Below are 27,269 nucleotides of genomic sequence, written 5' to 3'. Positions count from 1 at the left end.
AAAGGGGGAAAAAGGTATTTATAATGTTTTTTTAATCTATTCACAAATGTTTTGCCTTATATTTCTGTTTTAAACGGAATGGATTGTCTTATAAGGTGATCCTTTACGACCACTTTAACCCATGTTTAATTGATGGGTACATAATCTCCCCAAACTCTAACCCACCAAGGGCTTGCAGGTGTCAGATGTACCTAACCTACCCTACCTGCAAAACTTCAGTACTGAGCACGATCCTCGTGTGCATAAGCACTACTCTCAAATACTTTATCTACAGTATACTAAGCTTATCCTAATAAATACACAGGCTCAAATCTTAGTGCCTTGATCACAGATACCTTAAAATTCCCCATATTAGTGAATATATTGAATGGGGCAAATAAACAATGTATCTATCTGCAAAAACCACAGTCAATCAGAATTGACACCGAATCTCTTGTTCACAATAGAGCATCCACAGCAAAAAGAATACACAATATACTTGTACAATAACATGAACCAAATATAATAAAAATAAATATAATAAATTGAAAGGTATTATGAATTTAAAACCAACACATTAACAGATCTACCTGTAAAGGTATTGTAGCTGCTGGTCATAAGCCTAATTTAAATACAGTATATATATATAAATATATATATAAATATATATATATATATATATATATATATATATATATATATATATATATATATATATATATATATATATGTGTATATTTGCCCATTTATTTAGACAAAAACGTAGAACAGTTCTAGTGAACATGCGAACCCTATTAAAGTCTCTGGGACACAAACATGTAAAATCAAAAGTGCTAATTTTAAAGGCTTATATGCAAGTTATTGCTATAAAAAGTGTATGGGGACCCGGGTACTGCCCCAGGGGACATGTATCAATGCAAAAATGCAAAAAAAGTTTTTAAAACTACATTTTTTTCAGGAGCAGTGATTTTAATGATGCTTAAAATGAAACAATAAAAATTAAATATGTTCGGATAAGGGTGTGGTATAGATTTTGGGGGGGGGACCCCACACCAATTTTTCAAAAAATTTTGGCGTGGAGGGCTAAAGGGTCTGGTATGGATTTTTGGGGGACCCCATTACATTTTTTTTTAGTTCTGTCATAGGGTTCCCCTTAACCACTTACCACTTCAATGCACTGTATTATATACTGTACACTGACTACACTATATATAGCCTAACCTGACTAATTTAGCTCAAGTTCTCTCAATCTCCCCCACGTATCACACTACATACGGCTGCCGTGTAAGCAGCCTTATATAATGTGGGGTGTGGACTTAGCCCCCTGAGCAATGATTGACCAAAGGCACCATGCCTTTGGCCAATTGTGGCCTCACAGCAGATCGCTCTGTGATTGGCCAAAGCATGCAGGTCAGGTGCATGCTTTGGCCAAGTAGCAGCCGTCAATGCACTGTGATCTCGCAGTGCTTTATGAGGCACTCAGTGGCGCTCGAATTTACCACAAATGCCCCATATGTTTGGTTCGTTTGCGAACGAACACCCGATGTTCGAGTCAAACTTACATTTACTTTTTAACAGCTTTGTTTGACAGTAAGTTAGCATTTGTATCACTGATCAGAAAATAGGACTTTGATCCCAACTTTCTAACTTTAGTGTTTTGTACATAGGTAAAGTAAAAATACTTTTGTAAAATACAACATTTGTAGCTAGATTGCCTTGATGTCAGCTTATTCGATATAGTTATTCATTTTAGTTGCTCTCTGTAACTTTTTATTTACATTTCTTTTCAAATTTGGTGTGATATAGTCCATTCTGCTAGCAGAAGCTCTCACATTGATTGCTTGTATTTTGCAAGTCATTTGGGATTGCAATCTGCTTAAAGTGAAACGCAAGATATTGCTGTATAGGTCTGAGAGATGAAAATCATTTTAAAAGCATATACACAACATACATATCAACAAGCCACAAAATGACAGATTGGCATGTTCTTTTCTTAGTAGCAAATGGAAGAAGTATTGACTGCCTCCAAAGCATGTCATTTGGCATTTCATGCCACGGCACTTTAAAACCTTTTACAAGTGCAAAGGGAAACATGTTTCATAGTTTATGGCCTAATATGGCATAAAATATTTGGTTCTGAGATATATTGAATACATACACTTACTGAGACTAGGAAAAGAATGGAACAGTGTATTGTAAAATCTTTTATCAGTGTAGTAGGGAATACTTAATCATCTATTATGTCTGAGAGCATGGCAGGGAGATCACTACACTCCTGTGTACAGCAGAGGGTACAGTGATTTCTAATGTACTCTATGTGGGAAAACATTTTGAATATAGACAAAAAGTAGCCTGGCTTCTCAGCTAGGATCTCATCAGGTTGCAACTACACTGGTTTAAAGAACTCTAGATTGGGCTCCTAGAGAAGATCCATTTGAGATTTGACCCACTTCAAAAAACAAAAGAGAATTGTATTTTTGGTAAAGCTGTGCTTTAACAATAACTTATTAGCAAAAGTGTGCCTGTTTGTAGAACTGAATAAAATTTGTAAGTTCTAGTGGTAAAAAAACACTTCTGTCTATTAATGGGACAATACTATGATGAATGTATGACTTTTATAGCTTAGAGTACAAATATGGTGAAGGTGGAGTGATATGGAGTATATAACACCCTGCGCAGTGTACAGAATGAGGCAGTCTGGAGTATGTATGGCACATTTATGGAGGGGGTCACCCCACAATCTAACCCAAAAAACTCAGCACACCTTACCATGCAGTTCTGTAAACTTAGCGAATGACCCATCACAACTCATAGCCTTCATTTCCCCAGGCTTTTCTATGATATGAAAACTATTATACATCCAGCATATCATTTTATGTCATCTGTTGTGACAAAATGCGCCCAATGGAGATTAGCGGTGATGTCATCATGTCTGCTCAATCGAGCAGCAGTGTATTGTTTTGCCGATATGCTGTTTCTTTTACATACATATGGGAGTGCCTCTCTTGTTATAAATAGTATAATTTACATGCTACACTTTGGAGTTCCCCTTCTTTATTTCCCATGCTGGTTACTCTCTGTTCTGATTCCTTTGGGTTTGCGAGAAACCGAGATACAATACAGTGCATACTACCCCAGGAGTGCCTTGGTGCCAATTTGCTTTATTTGACCTCTTATTGTTTGGGTTCTGAATTTCTGGTAAGCTGTTTTTGAGTGATCTTGGTGGTGAAATACTGAAGCTTGATACAGAATATTCCCTCAATATCTTGATAGTTTTGTTAGTTTTGCACTTACCTCTTGATGAACACTATATATAGATATATAGATAGATAGATAGATAGATAGATAGATAGATAGATAGATAGATAGATAGATAGATAGATAGATAGATAGATAGATAGATAGATAGATAGATCTATATATATAGATAGATAGATATATATAGATAGATAGATATATAGATATATATATCTATCTATATATATATATATATATATATATATATATATATATAGATAGATATATCTATATATATCTATAGATATATCTATAGATATATATAGATATATCTATCTATATATCTATATATATAGATATATTATATATATATATATACACTGGAATTTTGTATAATTTATGCTTAAAGGAGTAAAAAAACCTTCTGTGCTTTAGCTGCCCCCCAGAGCCCCCCTTTTTCTTACCTGAACCCAGTGGCATACCAACAAGGGGGGGCGGCCTGCCCCGGGTGCCACACATTGGGGGTGGGGTGTCAGCCTGGTGCCCCACACCCTCTGTAAGTGAAGTGGTGACAGTGGGGTGCCAGGCACAGGCAGCGGCGCTGTGACAGCCAGGGCAGGGAGAGGCGAGCTGTGACAGGGTGCCTGGTTGCGGATCGTACCCGGATGACTGACACCCAGGGCTGCCTGCCGGATTCACTCTGCCTCTCACAGCAGGGGAGAGAGACAGTGAGCAGCGCTGAATAGAGGGTGGCAACTGCTGGATTAACTTTTCAAGTTAACCAGCAGGTGATTGATTGCTAAGTGGTCCTAGCAACCAATCATTAGCTTGTTAGGATGAAAAAGGAACTCCAGCAGTTCCCACCCTCTTTTCAGAGCTGCTGTGTCTCCAGCTCTGCATGCTAGAGACACAGCAGAGCTGGGCAGGCAATGTGTAATGTGCAAGGGTCCAGAGCTGAGCTGCGGGGCAATGTGTAATGTGCAGGGGTTCAGAGCTGAGCTATGGGCAATGTGTAATGTGCAAGGGTCTACAGCTGAGCTGGGGGCAATGTGTAATATGCAGGGATCCAGAGCTGGGGGGGCAATATATAATATGCAGGGGTCCGGAGCTGGGGGGGCAATATATAATATGCAGGGGTCCGGAGCTGGGGGGGCACTGTGTAATGTGCAAGGGTCCAGAGCTGAGCTGGGGGGCAATGTGTAATATGGAGGGCTCCAGAGATGGGGGGCAATGTATAATATGCAGGGGTCCAGAGCTGGGGGGGCAATGTGCAATATGCAGGGGTCTAGAGCTGAGGGGGCAATGTGTAATGTGCAGGGGTCCAGAACTGGAGGGGCAATGTGTAATATGCAGGGGTCCAGAGCTGGGGGGTGGGGGGCAATGTGTAATATGCAGGGGTCCAGAGCTGGGGAGTGGGGGCAATGTGTAATATGCAGGGGTCCAGAGCTGGGGGGTGGGGGGCAATATGTAATATGCAGGGGTCCAAAGCTGGGAGGGGGCAATGCGTAATATGCAGGGGTCCAGATCTGGGGGGCTGTTTAATGTGCAAGGGTCCAGAGCTGGGGTGGGGGGGCTGTGCAATGTGCAGGGGTCCAGAGCTGGGGGGAGCAATGTGTAATATGCAGTTGTCCAGAGCTGGAGGATGTGCAATATGCAGGGGTCCAGAGCTGGGGGGCTGTGTAATGTGCAGGGGTCCAGAGCTAGGGGGCTGTGTAATGTGCAGGGGTCCAGAGCTGGGGTGGGGGCTGTGTAATGTGCAGGGGTCCAGACCTGTGGGGGGCTGTGTAGTGTAAAAGGGTCCAGAGCTGCGGGGAGCTGTGTAATATAAAGGGGTCCAGAGGTGCAGTTGTGGAGAAGGGGCACACAGTAGTGGCAAAGAGATATGAGGGGTGCAGAGGTATGCAGGGGGCACAGTGGGGTGTTTTTACATTTTAAAGTTGGGGGTGCCAGATATAGGATCCGCCCCTGCCTGAACCTGATCTTTCCAGCAACGGGCACGAGCCCAGCAGCTTCAGCTGCTGTCTTAGGTCCTCATCGGATAGATTAATAGCAGCGGGAGCCATTGGCTCCTGTTGCTGTCAATCAAATCCAGTGACAGGGGAGTCAGGGGCGGGGACGAGTCCTGCTGTGTGTGTCAATGGACGCAGGACTCGGGAGTGCACCTGCATGAGTGCCTCCATGGAAAGCGGCTCTCCGGGGGGCACTCTATGAAGAGGAGGGGCCTGGAGTGCCCCCTGGGGACCCAGAAAAGGAGGTTCGAGGCCGCTCTGTGCAAAACTCTTGCACAGTTTTTTTATACTGTTGTTTATTTGCACCAGAGTTTCATTATTGTGACATGTTATCTTTAAATTGACAGACTAATATTTGAGGATGGAAAGATGATTTTATTTACTACTGAAAATACTTTAATAACAAACAAGAAAAACACTACCCTAAGGGGTGGCCATTATTCATTCTCTCTCTACAACAGGATAATAGTATAGCATCATTCCTTGATTAACAGCATGCATATAAAGAGAATTATACATGTGCGGTTCGTTTCCTTCTGAATTAATAATCAAACACATTTTTTGTTATTCAGAGATTTGGATACATCCAAATACCTGAATTACAGTATAAACAAAATTTACGAATGCTCCGAATAATGAAACAAAAGTCGTCCGAATTTCTGAAATTCCAATTAAAATTTGAATAGAATTTTACATCGAATTTTGTTCGATTTCGAACTGTAAACATATTTGTGAAATCAAAGACTGTCTGTTATTAGAATAGCGTTTTGAAATAATGCTGTTTTTGTTAAGCCAAAGGTGATTTAAAGAGACATTGTACATAATTACATAGTTACATAGTAGGTGAGGTTGAAAAAAGACACAAGTCCAACAAGTCCAACCTATGTGTGTGATTATATGTCAGTATTACATTGTATATCCCTGTATTTTGCGATCGTTCAGGTGCTTATCTAATAGTTTATTGAAACTATCGATGCCCCCCGCTGAGACCACAGCCTATGGAAGGGAATTCCACATCCTTGCCGCTCTTACAGTAAAGAACCCTCTACGTAGTTTAAGGTTAAACCTCTTTTCGTCTAATTTTAAAGAGTGGCCACGAGTCTTGTTAAACTCTCTTCTGCGAAAAAGTTTTATTCCTATTGTGGGGTCACCAGTACGGTATTTGTATATTGAAATCATATCCCCTCTCAAGCGTCTCTTCTCTAGAGAGAATAAGTTCAGTGCTCGCAACCTTTCCTCATAACTAATATCCTCCAGACCCTTTATTAGCTTTGTTGCCCTTCTTTGTCCTCGCTCAATTCCAGTACATCCTTTCTGAGGACTGGTGCCCAGAACTGGACAGCATTCTCTAGGTGCAGCCGGACCAGAGTCTTGTAGACCGGGAGAATTATCATTTTATCTCCCCTTTTTAATGCATGCCAATATTCTGTTTGCTTTTTTAGCAGCCGCTTGGCATTGCATGCCATTGCTGAGCCTATCATCCACTAGGACCCCAAGGTCCTTTTCCATCCTAGATTCCCCCAGAGGTTCTCCTCCCAATGTATAGATTGCATTCATATTTTTGCCACCCAAATGCATTATTTTACATTTTTCTACATTGAACCTCATTTGCCATGTAGTTGCCCACCCCATTAATTTGTTCAGATCTTTTTGCAAGGTTTCCAGATCCTGCGGAGAAGTTATTGCCCTGCTCAGCTTAGTATTGTCTGCAAATACAGAGATTAAACCATTTACCCCATTTTCCAGGTCGTTTATGAACAAATTAAACAGGACTGGTCCCAGCACAGAACCCTGGGGGACCCCACTACCCACCCCTGACCATTCCGAGTACTCCCCATTTATCACTACCCTCTGAACTCGCCCTTGTAGCCAGTTTTTTAATCCATGTACTCACCCTATGGTCCATGCCAACGGACCTTATTTTGTACAGTAAACGTTTATGGGGAACTGTGTCAAATGCTTTTGCAAAATCCAGATACACCACGTCTATGAACCTTCCTTTATCTAGCTGGCAACTCACCTCCTCATAGAAGGTTAGTAGATTGGTTTGGCAAGAACGATTCTTCATGAATCCATGCTGATTACTGCTAATGATACTGTTCTCATTGCTAAAATCTTGTATATAGTCCCTTATCATCCCCTCCAAGAGTTTACATACTATTAATGTTAGGCTAACTGGTCTGTAATTCCCAGAGATGTATTTTGGGCACTTTTTAAATATTGGTGCTACATTGGCTTTTCTCCAATCAGCTGGTACCATTCCAGTCAGTAGACTGTTTGTAAAAATTAGGAACAATGATCTGGCAATCACTTGACTGAGTTCCCTAAGTACCCTCGGGTGCAAGCCATCTGGTCCCGGTGATTTATTAATGTTAAGTTTCTCAAGTCTAATTTTAATTCTGTCCTCTGTTAACCATGGAGGTGCTTCCTGTGATGTGTCATGAGGATAAACACTGCAGTTTTGGTTACTGAAGCCCATTGTAATTATTTGATTAATATTTTTCTTTTGTTTGTTCACTTTGCCTCATTCGAATAAAAAAATATAACATTTTCTTTTTGACCGACTGAAAATGTATTAAAGAGTTAAATATGTTCCTAGGGAGTGCTTGCTAACTGTGTGGGGGGTGATTGTACTGTGGGAAGGCAGAGATTCATGTTCCTTCTTAGCAGAAACACAGGATCTCTACCTCCCCTTCTCACAGAACAGCGATCTGCTTTGTTTACATAGGCAGATCACCATTCTGCCAGTCTCCCGAACGATCCATGGGTCCTGGCAAATATTGCATCTTCTGGACCCACTGATTGTCTCCCGCTGTGTCCAATTACAGTGGGAGCAAGTCGCCAGTGGCGCACATGCGCACCCCAGACCCAGAAGTGCAGAATATGCATGTACAGGTATGATTCTGCCCAGAGTGGCTGCCCTGCCGCAGTAAAAGTACATGGGGTAGTCGGCATCTGGTTAAGGCAGTATTAAATCTAAAGCCAAAAAATTTATATATTACAGCTTTCAATCCTTAGATGTTGTGCCGGCATTAGTTTAACTTTTTTTTTACTCTGTTTTCACCTGGTGATCTGGCCAGTAACACACCTCCTGTATAAGAGTGCCCCCATTCTGGATGAAGTTGCAAAGAGGCACAGCAGACAGCAGCATTGTTTAATCTGGGGGAAGGGAAGTGTTAGATGTACTAGCAAATTTAGATACACTAACAAATTGAAGCTACATTCTTGCTCAAACTGCAGTGACACTACAATTACAGCAACAGTTTTTTTCTTTTGGGATAAAGGTGTTACATAAATAAATACAAGCTGACCATTGTAAACACCCCTGTTAGTGGTAAATGGTTTGTCTCAACACTCTAACTGATACATTTGCAAGGGAGCTTGTTCGGTTGACAAATAACAGACTTACTGACCATATCACCAGGTGAAAATAAAAGAGGCTCTCGTGCAACATCGCTGGATCGAGATGGGGCTCAGTTAAGTATTAGGCAGGCTGAGGGGGCTGCTGCACACAAAAGTTTTTTTTTATCTTCTGTATTAAGATAAAAAACCTTCTGCCTTTACAACCACTTTAAAGTTAAACTTCACTAGTGGATGGAGAATAGTAAGGAAATTGGAGAAATCATACAATATCTGAAGCTTTCCTACACAGAACACTTTCTCTCATCTTCTTTCAATTGTTCTAAACTACCTGGGTCCCTCTTTCACATGGTTATGCTGACTGGACACTTAAAGTGTATTTTCACTTTTGCAGCCAAATTGGGATAACACCTACGTTATATTTGTTACGTGTCCCCCGTTCACATAGCATAACTTACCAAAATATTTATAAATGGTAGTATACCTTTTTTAGATGCTCTATTCGGGAAAAAACAGTAAGGGAAATCTTGGGTAATTCTCTTTGTTCATGAGGGGACTGGGCAGCTATCTTTTCCATAATTGACCCTGTCTATGCTGTGCAGGCAGATTTTAATTATCAATTGTAACTATACTGTAGGTTTGAAAACTGTCTATCCTAACAAAAAGTTAACGGTGTAGAGGCTGGGTGTCTTGCATTGCATGTTTATGAGGACAGACTTGGGACAGATTCTAACATTGTTTAAAAAAACCTTGAAACTTCCTTTTTTTTTTTTTTTTTTTATAAAAAATTATTTTTATGCATGCTTTGGGAGTGGGAACACATAAAGAACATAAAGTGGGGTTTTGTCAAATTTGACTGCAAAAGTGCAAATACACTATGACTTGGTAGGTGACTTCTTGGCAATTGAGGTTCAAGTTGTAACTCAATGTTTATGTTCCAATGCAGGACAACATAGAAAGGTGGTGCATGTATTCCACTTAACCAGTCACTCACCTTCTGTTTTATAGGGTACAGTTGCAGCTTGCTACTTCTACAGTAAAACAGGACATAATTTGCAACCAGTTTCGTCAGGGATTTTCGCCCTGAAGGGGAGATTTCTGCAGAACTACAATCCCTTAGCCCAAAGACCTGGGAGAAACACAATTCTCAAAGTAGCACCCTCACCAGACAGAAGCCCAGAAGGCCAGAAAGTGTCTAAGATATTTAAAGCATTTTTAAACACACAATATTAAAAAGCCATTGAAATGAACACATAGTATTATATGAGTCAAATGACATTCATTTTCATTCGAAAATGTAGTTATTTATTTTATCTTTTATTTAGCAGTCACGTTACCGCACAGCTCCTTCAAGTTCCTCTTCACTACAGATTGGGGCATATCTGTTATCTGTTTACTGAGGTGTTGAACTCCCCCACACACACAGCAGGAATGTACATTGCCTGCCTGTGACTTACGTCACATACAGTGGATAGGTGAGCAGTGACCAGGCTATGGCACCCAGTGGTCAGATGGGCTTATGTCACACAGTGGGCAGGCTGGGGGCATGGACAAACAACTGGTCATGGTAGATACAGGTACGCTGTGCATCTCTAAGTTCCAGCTTCAATCTCAGGGATTCAAACTGACTATACCAGCATGGAGTAAGTGAGAAACAGCGACCAAGGTGAATTGACAGGATCACCAGGTACATTACACCAACATAGAAGATAAAAAAAATAGAGTCTAAATATAAAAAGAAGTATATGTATACAAAAATACGTATGTTAACTCTTAATTTGTGTTGTAATTTACACTTTATTACTTTCCCAGCCAGCTTCCCAGGCCCCCCCCAAGACCACTGATTGGCTGAGTCACTAAACATAACATAGAGAGACACCTCTCCAGCACACCCTGCTGGAGAAAGATCAAACAGCAAATTGCTGAGACTGTACAATCCATGCTTAGAGACCACTAACAGAGACACGCAGACTGACTACAGACCATTGTTTCCTACAAAATCACAAAAAACAAAAGGGAAAAATACTACATTCATACACTTTGTGCTGTTTTCTTCAGTGGAACTGCAGAAGTAAGCCTGAAACGTCCATTATAATCTACCATTGTTCCTAGCAGGTGTATAAATAATTAACTGTGTGCGTGCTGCTCAAAAGTCTCTTCTACTTAGTTCCTCTTTAGTCTTCCTCACCTTTTTTTGTTCACGTAACATCTCACCAATATTGCATTTATTCAGAGCCTCTCTAAATGGAGTGTCATGGCTCTTACTTTAGTTTTTCCTGTGGTTCTTAATGCACAAACCATTCATAATAAGATAACCTCATGTGATGAACCACATGCCTTACTTTTATGTGTTATGTTTTTGTTTCATTTCATTAAAAATGAAGCCTTTTAAAACTTTAATCCATCCACTTGTTATGTTAGGCACAGACTTTGACTTCATTTCTGTATTGTAAATACATGTTCTGCAGTGGCCCAAGGCCAGGATAATGGAAAGGTGTTGTGATAGCGTTTCCTAATTACTTTATTTTTTTTTTTTGCACTGAACAAAATCAGATATTATTAGTAAAATGTATTTTTCTTCTGGGGAAAATGTAAATACAGAGCTTAGCACAATGTTAATGTTCTATTTTAGAAAAATGTTTTGCATATCTGTTTGCATTGCTTAAATGAGAACATGTCCCAAGGATTTTGGGTAGGAGAGTGGAAATTGTCTGTCTAGATTAGCTCTGTTTTTTGTTGCCATAATCTGGCATTTTAAAGTAAATATCTGATTTGCCGTGTAGGGCAAAGCAACAGGTTTACTTTAATTTATTGCTCCCAAACAGCATACATTTACTTTTGATCTACTTCACCATCGCTCCATTCAGCCATCAGTAGTAAGGCATATCCTGTGTTAGATACCATCCATGGTCCAGAACTGTTACATGTAGCAAGTATTGTGCTTCTCCATAGCCAAGATTGCTGGATATTTCCATTAGCGCCTGGTGCTGGACAGAGTAACAGGGAAGTGAAGGAAAGATATATGCTGCTTGCGAGGGGGGGGACCAAAGCAAACCTGTTGTCATTGCTATGAATGAGGAAAGTGCATGTTAGCTTTGAAGTCCCATGCTTAAATGTTCATAGCCATTTTTCTCACTCTCCTTGTTCAATATCTGTGAACATTTTTCTATTGATATCAGTAGTAACTCTCCTGACGCAGTCTGAGCTGGTGGCATATCATTTCACCATGTTGGTGGACCTTGTAGAATAAGGTGCTAATAATTGTAGAGATTTCTAAATGAAACTCCAATCCCCTGTGCATTTACTATATAAAGTAAAATAGTTTTAGCAAACCTTCAAGCTACTCTGTCACCAGACTATTCATTTAACAACAATATTCCTATGCGAATATATTTGCATGTAACATGTTTTAGGTATGTTATTTAACTGTAAAAGCCTCCCTTGTATAGACATTAAAAAGCTCTGAGACTGCTGCTGGGCAATGCCATCTTTGAAGTGATGCCCCAGCAGACTCAGAGCTGTCATTCAAGTGACACTTTGTAGTGATTCCCCTTGCTCCTCCCTCTGCAGTGACATAAAAGTTGTGGGGAGGTGAAGGAAGGGGTAGAGAACCACAGAGAGCACTTATATATTCCCCCAGGAGGATTTAGGAAAGGGAAAAAACACTACATTTTTAGAAAAATCATACATGACTGCAGAAAAAGGAAATGGAAATTATATTAATTTTATCAAAATAGATTGTGTAAAATATACTATATACAGTATCTCAAAAAAGTGAGTACACCCCTCATATTTTTGTAAACATTTTATTATATCTTTTCATGTGACAACACTGAAGAAATGACACTTTGCTACAATGTAAAGTAGTGAGTGTACAGCTTGCATAATGCCCTGTACACACGGTCGGACTTTCCGACGGAAAATGTGCGATCGGAGCTTGTTGTCGGAAATTCTGACTGTGTGTGGGCTCCATTGGACATTTTCCATTGGATTTTCCGCCACACAAAGTTTGAGAGCAGGCTATAAAATTTTACGACAACAAAATCCGATCGTGTCAATTCCGACCGTGTGTGGACAATTCCTTTATTAAGGGCTCAGAACCAAACAAAGAGGGAGGCAACGCTGGATAAACATCATACATTGGTGAAGCCTTTGACCCCCAGGGCACACATCAATTATTTTACAACAAAATTGGTGGCCTGAGGAGTCCATTTATAAGGGAGTGCAGTCTGGTCCAGAAGTCCCAGAGATCATGAAAGCAGCAGATGACATCTATGTTCCAAGGCTGTGGTTATACAAGAGGCTGCATCTTTTGCCAGACCAGACTGAACCCAGGGCCATCACTCTCTGGTCTTCCTTCCACGCTTCCTTCCCGGCTGTGGCTCTGGTGTTGGAGGTGTGGCAGGAGGAGGAGTAGGACCTGGAGGAGGAGTAGGACCCAGAGGAGGAGGAGGAGGAGGGCCTGGAGGAGGAGGACTATGGGTGAGCTGACAAATGTGGGTTGCACATGTGATTTGGCCCCTCAACCCCTTATTTAGAGCTTCCAAAATTAAAAACTCACATAAGAGTCATTGGCCCTCCTCCATCTGCATCATTTTGCATGCAGTTATGGCAGCAAAGTCCTCCTCCACACTGTGGGGTGTTCTGAGGGCCTCAGTAGCCTTCCAAAATAGGCCTATGGCAGCCTCCTCCAGGTTACTCCTCTTCCTGACACTTTTTCTTTGAAGGCGGAGGGGAGGGACCTGGGTATCGGGCAGCCTGCTTGGCCCGGCCACCTCCTGGCTGAGACTTTCCTGTGTATGAAAAAGGGACATCGTTTTAGTTTTTGCTTCATCAATCACAATCATAAATTAGTACTCCAAACTAACATATTTTTAACATCATTGATTGGACAACCAGAAATATTTCGAAGAATGCTATACCTGACTCAAGCTGGGCTCCTCCACATGTTGCTGCCTGGAAGGCCCAGGTTGGGCGTCAGAAGCCTCACCTGGGGGGGAAGGAAGCGTGGATGTAAGAGTGGAGAGTGCTGGCCTGGGTTCACTCTGGTCTGACAGAAAATGCAGCCTGTCATAGTACCACAGCCTGGGGACATAAATGTCATCTTCAGCTCCTGATCTCTGGGAATCCTGGACCTTCTTGTGCTCCCTTAGATAAGTGCTCCTCATGCCACCAACTAGGATCTTCAAATAGGTGATGTCTGCCGTGGGGATCACTGACTTCACAAATTGCAGCAAATTATCCAGCACTGCCTTCCTCTTTGGTTCTTATAATCAGGGTGGTTTATCTGCCACAGACAGGGCAGCTTCCTAAACATATCTATGAAGATTGGCATAAAGTCATGATCCTTCAAGATATCCATTTTAACTGCAAGACACAACACAAGACAAACCCTAATGTCAGCCTAAAGTCTTCTAAACTTGTCCAATTACAGGCCTCCATCTAGAAGCAGTATAGGCCCAATTTTAAATCTTACCTTCGTTATCACGATCGGCGCCTCTGATACTCCTTCCTCCACTCACAGATCGTACGTAAGATGCACGTGTGTTACGCTTTATATACACTGCGCATGCGTGAAACTCCGACCGCCCCAACATTCTTTCTAGTCTATTCCCCACCCCTTCTCATTCGGCGCAGTGGGGAAGAGCACATGGCGGAGACACAGCAGGTGTCAGATAATTACACCAATGAGGAGGAGGAGGAAAGCCCGGAGCCTGAAACGTCTGGATCCAGAAAGAGACGATTTAAGGCATCAAATATGTCCTTTGGGGAGATGTTGGAGATGATCGACATCCTGAAGAAGGCCGACTATGACGGGAAGTATGGACCTTACCCCAACCCCAATGTCAGAAAGGCCAAGATAATGGTGAAAGTAGTCAAGAGTCTGCACCGGAATTTTGGGGTAGGACGATCCAAGGATCAGATCAGGAAGCAGTGGTCGGACCTGAAATTAAGGGAGCACGAGCAGTACAGAAGGATCAGGAGAGTGCTGCAAAAAAGTAAGTAGTTGTCCTGTGTTCCTATTCTTTATTTTTATTACGTTCGTGCTGCTCCATGTGCTTTTCTTTACTGTTGTACAGTTTAAAATGGCAACTTTCATGTTCATGGGCACATTGTTCGTTCGGCCTAGAAAACACCATTGTTTTGGCCATATGCATTTGAATAAATTTTTTCGGCCCTACTTCTCTTCAAATAATTTTGTTGTCTAGATGGGTTTGTAAGTAGAATGTAATGCAAACTAGATTCTGTGTAAGGAGAGGACACTCAGCAGCTGTTTACACATCTGGACGCTGGAGCACTAGTGTGGGACACCAGAACACCCTTTTTATTAGGGGGTCCCACACAGGTGCTCCAGTGTATACTATAGGGGTGTCTCCATCTGTGAAGCTTGTACAAAACAGGTAAGTATTCAAGCTTGACAAAGGGAAAAAATATTTCTTCATCTTGGAACTCACCAAAGACAACAGGAGGAGGTGGAGGAAGGAGATGTGGTGGAAATTGTCACCACAACAGGTGAGGGTCTGCAACCACAGGCTCAGGTAAGAGATGGATGCCGGCATATTTATAATACATGGTGTGTTTTTGTTTCTATTTTTTTAGGTGATCGTGATGTTGTGGATCCAGGTCATTTCACCTCTGAAAGTGCATAGATCCTGACTGAGGAGATCATGGGGTGTAATAGGGACTTGGAAAACATCCAGAAAAACATCAATGATGTTAAAAAAAAATGAAGAACATCATTGATGTTTTAGGGCGAGTTTAAAACCCCTCTAAATCCCTTGCCTTTTTTGTGCTTTTTGGAATCTAAAAATTTCTCACATTTTTTTACATATTCTCGAAAAGCCACATTTTGAAGATGCACACAGTGAGTCAACATGTGCTATCTGCCATCATGGGAGATCAATGTATGCGTTTTGGGGGTGCAACCCCTTCCTTAACAATAAAGTAGCTGGGAGGAAGGGGTTGCACCCCCAAAACACGTCCCTTGATCCCCCATGATGGCAGGTAGCACATGTTGACATTCGGCAATTTGTGTGCATCTTCAAAATTTGGCTTTTTCCAGGGGTGACTTCACCCCATCTGAACACAATATCAAACACAGTTTATACATACTCAGGTCTGATATTGCCTTGAATTTCTTTAAAAGTTGAACTTTGTAAGTTCCAGATTTGTGTCTTTCTTGTTGGTTTTAAACATGCCTGTTTTACCTTAAATGGACATTTCTACTTTTAGTAATGTGACCCAAAAAATTGTTATACAACAAACATGTTGGTTTGTTTTAAAAACCTTTGATAAATGCACATGTGATTATGCTGGTATTAAAAAGATTGATAATCAAGAATGTGTGGATTATTGTTTCAACGCTCCCAAACTTTTGTTGTGCTCAAATTGGTGTTTTCTGTGACAATGGGGGTAAGGGAAAATCCACTTTGCACTACAAGTGCAGTTTCAGTGCAGTTTCAAGTGCACTTGTAGTGCAAAGTGTCTTTGCCTTTAGTAAATAACACCCAACAGTGCTCTGTAATGTTACACAATCACGCCATTTTCAGGACTCACCACATTTCTGTCAGGGTCAGTTAAAAGAAACACAAGCAGTAAATGTCACCAAAGATTTTAGTAGTTAAAATGATTTTTTTATTTTAAAAATGTTTCAGACATTGTCTGGCATATTGATGCCCCCCCTACCCGCAAAGTAATCAAGGTATCTAAGACGGACCTCACGGGCACTCAGGGGGGGCAAGCCAGGACAGCCACTTTCAAGCGCTGTCAGGGTTGGTTCATTATGAATTCTGGCCTCAGGCCCAACTGAGGCAGCATAGTTGGCAGAATTTTGCCTTAAAAAGTTGTGTAGAACACAGTATGCCAGGATGATATGATTCAGTTTGTACCCCGCCATGTGTATGGGTGTAAGAAATAGGCGGAACTGGCTGGCCATGATTCCAAATGTGTTCTCCACCACTCTTCTGGCTCTGGCCAGCCAGTAATTAAAAACCCTCTGGTCCGGGGTGAGGGTCCTCATAGGGAATTGCCGCAAAAGATGGTCCCCCAGCACAAACGCTTCATCCGCAACGAAGACGAATGGGAGTCCTTCCACATTGTCTTCTGGAGGTGGCAATTCCAAGCTGCCATTCTGGAGATGCCTGTAGAACTCTGTCTGGGCGATGACTCCACTATTGGACATCCGGTCATTCTTTCCCACGTCCACATACAGGAACTCATAAGTAGCCAACACCACCGCCAACATCACAATACTATTGAACATCTTATAGTTGTAATAGTATGACCCTGAGTTGGGTGGTGGGATGATGTGGACGTGTTTCCCATGAATTGCCCCTCCGCAGTTAGGAAAGTCCCACCGCTGGGCAAAGTGGATGGCCACAGTCTGCCATTCCTGTGGGTTGGAAGGAAACTGTGGAGTCAAACAAGAAAAAAAAATTAATCATTTTGCACCTAAACAGGGAAAGCAGATTAGACACAAACATTCTTGGCCAACATCAGTATAACATGTATTTTAGGGAGTTTTGAAAGACCAAGGTATAAGGTCCACCTATCAGATTCCCCCTCCCCCCTCCCCCCTCTCATGGGCCATTTCTAACATTTGAGGGGGGAGATCTTTTGGACAGGTAACCCTCTCCACTTTATTGAGAGATGAATGCCTAAATAATGTGTATTACTTTGGCCAGCCCTTCCTTACTTACACTATTGACAGCCCACTGGACAGGTAAGAAGTGTCATAATACAAAGATATAAATACACATTGTACACATTTTAGCACATTTGGACATTCTGCTATTACCTATCAAGATAATAATAGTATACAAAAACTTTAAACAGTACCATTTGAAAGTATTCAGGCAGGCCCTTGCACTAGATGCTTTGGGGAATTCATCCATAAATATGACCACAAAAGAGATGGGTATAGTGTGTATGGGTTTGGCAAAGTCAGCAGATAGATGATTGAGGATAGATAGAGAATTGGTATCAGCTGACTTAGCAGTTGGGGGAAGGGAGGGTTCCAAATGATTTGGGGACCCAAAAAAAAAGCCTCTGGCACTCTGCCTGAATTGAAAGCACAAATCACATTTTTAAACATTTTAGGGGGTTTTTAGGGTAAAGCACTACTATGGAGCTGACAAAATACATTGTTAAGTGACTACATGAGGTGAATATAGGGCCAGGAGAGCATGCTGGGGAGGTAAGTGAAGGCAAATATGCATGAAGGACAAAAAAAATAAGTACATAAAAATCCAGCATGCATGAGGACAAAGGGGACACTCACAGCATATTACAAGCATGGTAATTAGGGAATGAGGAAAGAAATACAATATATTATCAAACATTAAATACAATAAAATGTGATATAAAAGGATAAAAATCTTACCTTAATATACTCCTTCTGCAGGACCTGGATGATGGCAGAACAGGTCTCCAGGATAATGATCCCCAGGGCCTGGGGGGAGATGCCTGTCGAGAACTTCAAGTCCTGCAGGTTTCTCCCCATCGCCAAGTACCGCAGGGTGGCGACGAGCCCCTGCTCCGGAGTTATGGCTTGCCTCATGCAGGTATCCTGCCTGCTAATATAAGGGGTCAGCAAAGCCAACAAATGGTGAAATACGGGGTCCGTCATCAGGAGAAAGTTCCTCAAATCATCAGGATTATTCTCACGGATCTCACGGAGCAAAGGCATGTGACAGAATTTGTCACACTGAAGCAACCAATTCTTGGTCCATGAACTCCTCCCCACCCTGTTCATGGACTGGACTTGTGTCAAGGTAAGGACCCCAACACCAAGCCCCCTCACAGCACGAACTCTACGAGGAGCACGTATATGCAACATGGCTAGAAAACGGTCGGCTGTCATCTTTGTTTTCAGTGATAACTTTTCCATTAGAGAAGTTAAGAATAAGTGACAGCTTATTGGTGACCAAAGAAACTTAAACACTAAAACATGATGCCAGGAACTTAGAAATGTCACATGTATGTGGACTCGCACTGTAATCCCTTATACTTATAATAGTTGCCCATTACTTTAGTTGGGTTTTACAATTACAAGAAGTTCTGAGAACAGCTGGAACACTGAACAGAGATTATATGCACTTGATAAATGTATTTCGTAGATGATGAGTCAGTCTTCTATTCTTCTTATTCATCTGGAAGATGTCATAGGTTTACTGTTGGTGTTCAAGGGCAAAGCTACCATTAAAAGGTAGCTAATACATGTTTTCATTGGAGAGGGTGCTGTGTAAATATTGATCACTACTGTGCATTTAAATCGTTTCATTTAGATGCTTACAGTATGTTAGAAAAATCTTTGTTTTATTTATTTTTTTATTTCAGCTTCCCACTGATTTTTTTTTGTGACAAAAATTAAGCATTACACTTATCAAATATAGTAATGCTGATACAAAGTGCAGATTATCATAGTAGCAAAACATTTTGTGGGGGGTTAGATAAGCTGAACTAAAGGTTCCTTTATGACAATCAACAAGTACCAAATCCAGTTACTATTTGATTCACAAGCCTCGTAAGGTAAACAATAAACTTCCTTTACCTTTGCTTTGCCAACCCAGATCCTTCTTCATTTGTGTCTCACATGCTCCCTCTCCCAGACAGTGCAGATCACAGTGGGAGGGTTTCATAGCTGTCAATCCAAAAGGCAGCGGGCAGGACTAGGTTTTGCCACGCTCTGATTGACAAGGCTGGTGAATCGGTAGTGGCAATGTTGACAGGCATGTACCCTGCAACATTTTCTCATCCAAGATCCCACGGTAGTACAATCAAGCACATCCTACATGTATATGAGAGTAGCAATTGTGCTCTGAATTCAGGAGCTGTGGAGGATCAATGCCACACCATCACAGGTGGTGGACTTCACCAGCAGGATCAACAGGTAGTTGTAGGAATACCTTATAGTTAAGTACTGCAGCATATTATTTTAATGGGAGGCCTGGTTCTACATTAAGAAGAAATATGGTTGCTATGGGTCACACTTTGCAAATTGCATTTACATGATAAAACTTTATGTTTAGGACAAGCTGCATCTTAACGCAACTTAAGAGTTTGTTTTTTTTTTTTTTGGACAATGTGGAAGGGTTAAAACCCCTCTCAGTTTATTTTTTGCTGCCAGTGTCCCTTTGAGGAGATGTTTACTTCTTTTCATGGAGAAGCAACAGATAGTAAGAGGAAATCTCCATTACATGAAGGGAATTCCTGTCTTAGGCAGCTGTCACTGGACCTGGTGTCCCAAATGGTGTCCCTTTCCTCTCTAGTTCTGGTGAAAACACAAACATTTTGGATTTTCCATTGGTTTTTGTCTCAGTGACAATTATCCCCGGGATAAATAGGGCAAGAAAATATCCTCACTGGGGAAACAGACAGCAATACGAACCTGAATTCAAGTTTAAATATAATGCAAATTTTATTTCAGCAAATAGGCAAGGCACAAAAGTCTTTGGCCAAACAGTGTAAGAAACCCAACCATGATAGTTACACCCTTATGTTTTATGTTCCTTTTACATTCTGTAGATGATAAGACATTTTATTTTCTGTTCACTCTTCTTCTCTATTGTGCTACTTACAGTTTTAGCATGTATCAGAAAAAATGCATTATCACCCTGTGGTTTTTAGTTATACTTTGGCAGGATAGGGTGTTCTGTGTATATCACCTAAAATACTCCATACTGACACATTTACATAATATTAAACTATATGCTTCCTGTGAACTCCATGCAGTATCCAAAGCAGCAATTACAATCTACTTTCCTGTAGCTGAGGGCACATTTCTGATAAAGGAAATGTGTGGAAGGTTCACTGTCAAATGAAATTTTCAGGCATGTAATAAGTGTGCAGTCATGAACATGCCATTTGAAACAATTGAATCCATAGCACCAAAACATCACAGAGTTTTATGTCTCTTGCACAAAACAAAAAGCAGGTAAAAAAAAGCTTTATTCTTTTGATTGTCACTAAATTGTACAACTGGCCTGAAAATCTTCTTTAATGTCAGTGTAAATTACCAATACCATACGTGAAATGAGGATGTATGTCATTCTTGTGGTTTGCCTACTACACATTGTAAAGAGACCATTTGTGTTAACCTCATATCTTAATATCAAAGCCATGATGTTTCCGAGTTACTCTAATCACTACTAGACACATATTTGAAGTGCTTTGAGAACTTAGACAATTTATATGTTCAATATTTAATGCATTAAAAACTATCTTTATAGGAGCGCATTGTTAACAAACAAATACAGTACAGTAAATACAGTATAATAAGTCACAGACTGATTGCACATTTCTAACAATAATCTTTGATTTTCAGTTTAATTTTGTGGGCAAGTTACTTGGACCAAGAGGAAACTCCTTAAAGCGATTACAAGAAGAAACTAGTGCAAAGATGTCCATTTTGGGAAAAGGCTCAATGAGAGACAAGTCAAAGGTAATTGCGATTTCATAGTAAGTTTAGTGTAAAAGTTATGTGGTAAAATAACACTTTGTAATGATGCAAAAAATGGTGTATGATTGCATTATGCATTAAGTTGACAAAAGCTGAGATATGTTTAGCTACTGTGGAAACAAAATGTACAAATGATTATTGAAACTAGTCTGATTATATATCTATATCTAGAGAGAGAGAGAGAGAGAGAGAGAGAGCTCTATATATATATATATATAGATATATATATCTAGATATATCTAGATACATCTAGATATATATATCTATATATATATATAGAGAGAGAGAGAGAGAGAGAGAGAGAGAGATCTATATATCTATATATATAGATAGATATATATCTATCTATCTATATATATAGATAGATAGATATATATCTATAGATATATATACTCTATCTATATATATAGATAGATAGATATACAGTATCTCTCTCTCTCTCTCTATATATATATATATATATAGATATATATATATATATATATATATCTATATATGTATATAGATATATCTATATATCTATATATAGATATATCTATATATATAGATATATATATAGATATATAGCTATATAGATAGATAGATATACAGTATCTCACAAAAGGGAGTACACCCCTCACATTTTTGTAAATATTTTAGTATATCTTTTCATGTGACAACACTGAAGAAATGGCACTTTGCTAAAATGGAAAGTAGTTAGTGTACAGCTTTTATAACTAGGTAAATTTTCTGTCCCCTCAAAATAACTCAACACACAGCCATTAATGTCTACACCACTGGCAAGAAACGTGAGTACACCCATAAAGTAAAAATGTCCAAATTGGGTACAAAGTGTCAATATTGTGTGTGGCCACCATTATTTTTCAGCAGTGCCTTAACCCTCTTGGGCATGGAGTTCACCAGCGCTTCAGCGGTTGCCACTGGAGTCTTCTACCACTCCTCCATGATGACATCATGGAGCTGGTGGATGTTAGAGACCTAGTGCTCCTCCACCCTCTGTTTGAGGACGCCCCACAGATGCTCAATAGGGTTTAGGTCTGGAGACATGCTTGGCCAGTCCATCACCTTTACCCTCAGCTTCTTTAGCAAGGCAGTGGTCAATGTGCAACCAATGAGGTTTCAGGTTTTATTACCAAAGCTTAATTGAACAAGCTGAGGTTAGAAGCTCAGTGGTTTCTATGCAGAAGTGAGCCTGATTTTGCACTTTCCAGCTTTGGTAAATAAACCCCATTGTGTACTTAAAAGTGGGTTATGCCTGTATATATGAGAATTATTGTTTTTTACTATTGAATAGTGGCTTTTGGTATGATTTTGTAGTACTTTTCTCTATAAATTACAGTTTTGTTGGGCATTTGGCATTTATTGAAATATAAAGATCTTCAGCATTGAACTGAACCCATCTGCATTTAATAGGCTTTCCTGTGAAATGTTCTAATGTCATCCCAAATTTTAAAATTATTCTAATAGCTGTTAACAACTTATTCTTATTGTACCGTTCATATTACCAGTGAATGTTAGCATATTTGACAGAAGTTGGAAATGTATAGACTATGAATAAATAAAACATTTTAAATTAAAGAATAACTTCAGGCAAATATCTCAGTTACAGTCTCAGTTTTATGAAATAATAGTAATGTTATTTATCCATCTTTTGAATGACTATAGAATTAAATGAACTAACACTTTATTTACTGTGATCCAGTCAAGATAGTTTTATTTTGCAAGATAAATAAGTGAAATCTATTTTTTGTATATACGCAGATCATTAGCTTTTAATATATATAACGTGGAATTTTAGTGACTCACCAATCACAAGAATGGGATGAAATAATCCAAATGACAACCTTGGAGTATGATATTAGATAGTACTTACAGTGCCACCTCACAGGTGTTCTTAAATTTAGAAGAGCTCTTGTCTATCCTTTGTGACACAGAGGGTCTACACCAGGGTTTTTCAACCAGGATTACATGCAACCCCATGGTTCCTCCAGAGGTTGCTAGGGGTTTCTTGAGCAATGAGCAATTTCTGCCTCTCAGATAAGTTACTACTGACACCATGTATCCTTTTAGCTGTCTGTAATGCCGTGTACACACAACCAGACTTTTAGTCGGACTGAACTCTGAAGGACTTTTCGATGGAGTTCCAACGGAGCTCCAACGAAACTGACTTGCCTACACGCGATCACACCAAAGTCCGATCATTTTGAACGTGATGACGTACGACTGGACTAGAACAAGGAAGTTCATAGCCAGTAGCCAATAGATGCCCTTGCGTCCTTTTTTGTCTGTCGGACTAGCATACAGACGAACTGATTTTTTGATCGGACTCGAGGCCATCGGAAAGTTTTGAAAAGTCCTATTTCTAAAGTCCGACAGATTTTTCGACAGAAAGCCCACACACAATCAAATTGTCCGACGGATTCATTCCGTCAGACCAGATTGGTCGAAAAGTCCGGTTGTGTGTACACGGCATAAGAGGAACATTCTTCCCACTGACCATCACACTAATGTATCATGAGTTGTAGCTATAGTAAGTTTTAGCAGAGGTTCCCAGAGACCAGAAAGTTAATTCAAGGGTTCCTTCGTATTGAAAAGGTTGAGAAAGGCTGGTCTACAGAAATTCTGACTAGCTTCTATGGCCTTACAACCTACTAATGTGCCCTTATCTAATACTCTGAAACAACCATCTTGTGAAGCTGGGCTGTCAAAGGCTTTTTGAATTAGTGTTAGACTTAAGTCAAATTGCAATCAGAGAATTTACTTTCTGACTGATCTAAGGTGCATTATATAATTCCCTTGATGTATGGACGGGCTTTTACTAGGGCCTCACCATAATAAGAGATGAATTACATCACCAACTTTATTTGAAAATACCAACCAAACCATTATATTTGCTCCTCCCAAGACCTCCTGCTGTCTAGTTACTTTGTCGCCTCTGTCCATGCTCAACTCCAGGACTTCTCCTGATCCTCTCCCATCCACTGAAACTCCTTATTCCAATCTTGGGAATATAGGGGAATTAGGACCTCCTTTGTCCTGCTTCTGACCCCTCTAGTGCGAATAGAGTAGGAAGGCAAATAGAGTAGGTGATGGTCCCCAGTCATGAAATATTATTTTTATTTTACATATTGAAATGTTTAATACAAATAATTGTATTTTGTAGAGTTATATTTATCTATTTATATGTTGTTATACTTATTAATTGCATATACATTGCGACAAGTTATCTGATACTGAGGACACATTATCTTGACATCTGATACTGAGAACAAAAAGAAGTAAGCACTGATTTAATGCTATACACATCATATATAAGCATTGCAATTTCTTTTGCTTCTTTTTAAGATTATTATGTTAAGTATTTCAATATTGTTATAGAGTATTCATCTATTAAAATAATGATCATTCCAAAATCAAATTTACTAATATTTTAGTAATTGATTAGGATGCTGTGTGTGGCTGCATGAGACTGACTGCGTAATAATAAGGCAACATACATATTATTTTGTTAAGTGTATGACTATCGTGTAAACATACAATTTTTTATTTGGCACAAATGTGTATGTTTTTAAAATAGGTCCAATTGGCATGTTTTAAAAGATACAGTATATACGTAGACATCTTACTTTATGCACACTTTAGTTGAGTGCGTTTGGGATTTTATTGTAATTGTTACTCCAAGAGTACTGTAGACAAGTGTAAAACCTATAGTTAAGCTATAGTTAAGTTACCCTACTTGTGAAGTCACACAGGGAATTCCCTGTCTTGACTCTTTAATTCTCATATTAAGCAGCTTAAATATAATTTGCATCAAAAAGTTTAAAATTCTGGTATCAGTGCATCGGTAGGTCACTTTGCCACAGTGGGGAGCAGCTGGAAGGCAAAGCACTCCTTCAACTTAAGCTTTCCACAAAAAGAGATAATATTTATAATCATTTACATTATTCAAAATTAACATGCCTGGCTTTTGAAAGGAATACAGTAATGTAAGACTTTCCAGTATCCTCAGGAAAAGAATGAAAATGAAATGCTTGATCATAAACCTGTGCATAGATAAGTATAAGTCAAATATTTTTTTAGTTAGAGAAGCAATAATTTTCTTGTATATATGTTTAAGTTTTAATCATGTCTAGAATTTATGGATAAAAGCAAGTAACATTTCTACTTCATACTGCATTACAAAAATTTGAATATTTTTTCTGTTCTGAAATGGATCACTTTCTAATTTCTAGGGATGAACACATGTCTTTACTGCCTGCAGTGTGAAATATTCCCTGGAGATGTTATACTAAACTAAAATACATTTGAGTAATAGTGTAATGATATTGCCCAGTAGGCATCTCTTTTAGAATGTAAACAGTTTTATTCTGTATTTCCAAATGGTGTTATTATAGTAAAATTGCAGGTGTCGCGTTGACGTACTGTGAAAACACGCAGTTAAATTACACATTATTCTCCTTAGAATTTGAGAATATATATATATATATATATATATATATATATATATATATATATATATTATGAAAGGAGAGATCATTGAGGGAAGGAAAGGTATACTTCTCCTCCTTTTTGTCATGTATATGAGGAATTAGAGTAGGTAATTATGTAAAGTGTTTGTGTTTGCTTCATGTTATGTCACTTATGCTTCAGGATGGGTTTTGTACCCACTGGCCTCTAATCACTGCTGCAAATTAGATAAAAGGGAAGATCTGTAGCAAACATGGGGTTCTGAACTGGGACACAACCAGTATTTTGTGGTTGGCTGTGTCTAGCCCACAAACATTAGTGAGGTTCCTATATCTGTTTGGCTAGGGCTTGATATGATGGGATTCATTTTCTTTTTTCTTTTTATTTTGCCTGCAACCTTTTTTCAATAAACATGTCAGTTGGAAAAGTGCCTGCTGTCTTAAGCCTGTTAATGCATCCTCCTACAGTTTGCATGTCCCTTTACCCCAGGAAAGGTGATTCATCCCAATATGTAAAACTATCACATATGGTGGAGAATACAGGCAACAATCTAATCAGACTGTAAAATAGTGGGTGTAATGAAGGCGTTGATTCAAGCTACAGCTTTGCAACAAGACATGCAGAAATAATTAAACTGTTGTCTGACCAGGTTGGTGCATTTACAGAGGCCCAGCAATTGGATTGAGGTGTCCTGAAAGAAGTAGGCCAGTACTTAGCAAAGAAAAGTGAGGACTCCATGGCGCTAGAACCTGTTATACGCAAGAGTGTGAGAATAATTTCCCCACAAAAAAATACAACAGCAGATGATGTGGAAGGCTTGTTTATACATCCTCTTGAAGTCTGAGTGTCCCTTTAAAGCAGGAAAGTTGATCCCAAAGTGTGAAATTATCGCCATATACATGTATATACATTATCTATCCAAGTGTTGCAATCCCGCAGATGAGGAACAGTCATCAGGTTTTGCTCCTGTGCTCTCCCATTAACACCAATCTCTGATGCACTGCAACTCGTGTTTAGACCTTCATGCTATACTCTCTTTGCCACAGGAAAAATCACAGCAGGTAAAGCAGGGTTTTTTGAAACTGCTTTCTTTCTGCCTCCCCTACATGAACCTTATTGTATACAGGAAACCATTACTTGAGCCTTCCTTTATTTCTTTCCTGATTGGCATTTCTTCACACAGTATTAGGTTGTTTATAGGAAATACATATTATTTCTTTAAATGGATTAAGGGAGTATGAGCCAGGCTGGACAGTTCTGAGCAACCCTATTTGTTCACATTTTCAGCAGGAAAGGAAAAAATAATTTTGCAAACCCCAACACATCTAAATTTGTGAAATACAAATGTGCACATCAAACAACAGCTGGAGTAAATACAGATATTTTTTAAGTTGTCAGTTAATATTGGACTGTGTTAATTTCTCTTTTTAGGTTCAGTCATTTTTAAAACATCTAATTATATACATTCTTGGGAGGATTAATCATTCCATAAAATGAGTCATTAGTTAGTAATGTAAAAAAGGTTGTCTTTTACAGTTTATTATTAAACGTGAATGCATTTCATTACTTAAATTGAGCACATGGCCAGGCTTTGTACATTCCAATACTGATATATTAATATCAAGCTTAAAATTAGCTTTAAAACAAACCCCTACTGACTTCTGTAATTGCAGATTTTGTTGAGAATTTCATCCTAAAAATTCATCACAGTGTCAGTGAAATTCTAACACATGTCCCCTTTTTTCTAATGGCAGGAG

The 27,269-nt window shown here is 39.6% G+C and overlaps 1 protein-coding gene across 3 annotated transcripts in view; it reads left to right on the top strand.

Moving 5' to 3' along the window:
• The window catches only part of KHDRBS2 (KH RNA binding domain containing, signal transduction associated 2), a 650,233-nt gene that overhangs the window by 207,348 nt on the left and 415,616 nt on the right, over nucleotides 1–27,269 (top strand). For all 3 annotated transcript variants that reach the window (XR_012243878.1, XR_012243879.1, XM_073626718.1), the window contains exon 3: nucleotides 20,911–21,027. Coding sequence is in view for 1 of the 3 variants with exons in the window: in XM_073626718.1 (XP_073482819.1) it covers nucleotides 20,911–21,027 (117 nt within the window). In the remaining 2 variants the exon portion in view is untranslated. The remainder of the gene's footprint in view (nucleotides 1–20,910; nucleotides 21,028–27,269) is intronic.

This window comes from Aquarana catesbeiana, linkage group LG04 (assembly GCF_042186555.1).
Source record: "Aquarana catesbeiana isolate 2022-GZ linkage group LG04, ASM4218655v1, whole genome shotgun sequence".
NCBI lineage: Eukaryota > Metazoa > Chordata > Amphibia > Anura > Ranidae > Aquarana > Aquarana catesbeiana.
Note: the sequence above shows the minus strand (reverse complement) of the source record. Positions and strands in the feature narration are given on the sequence as shown.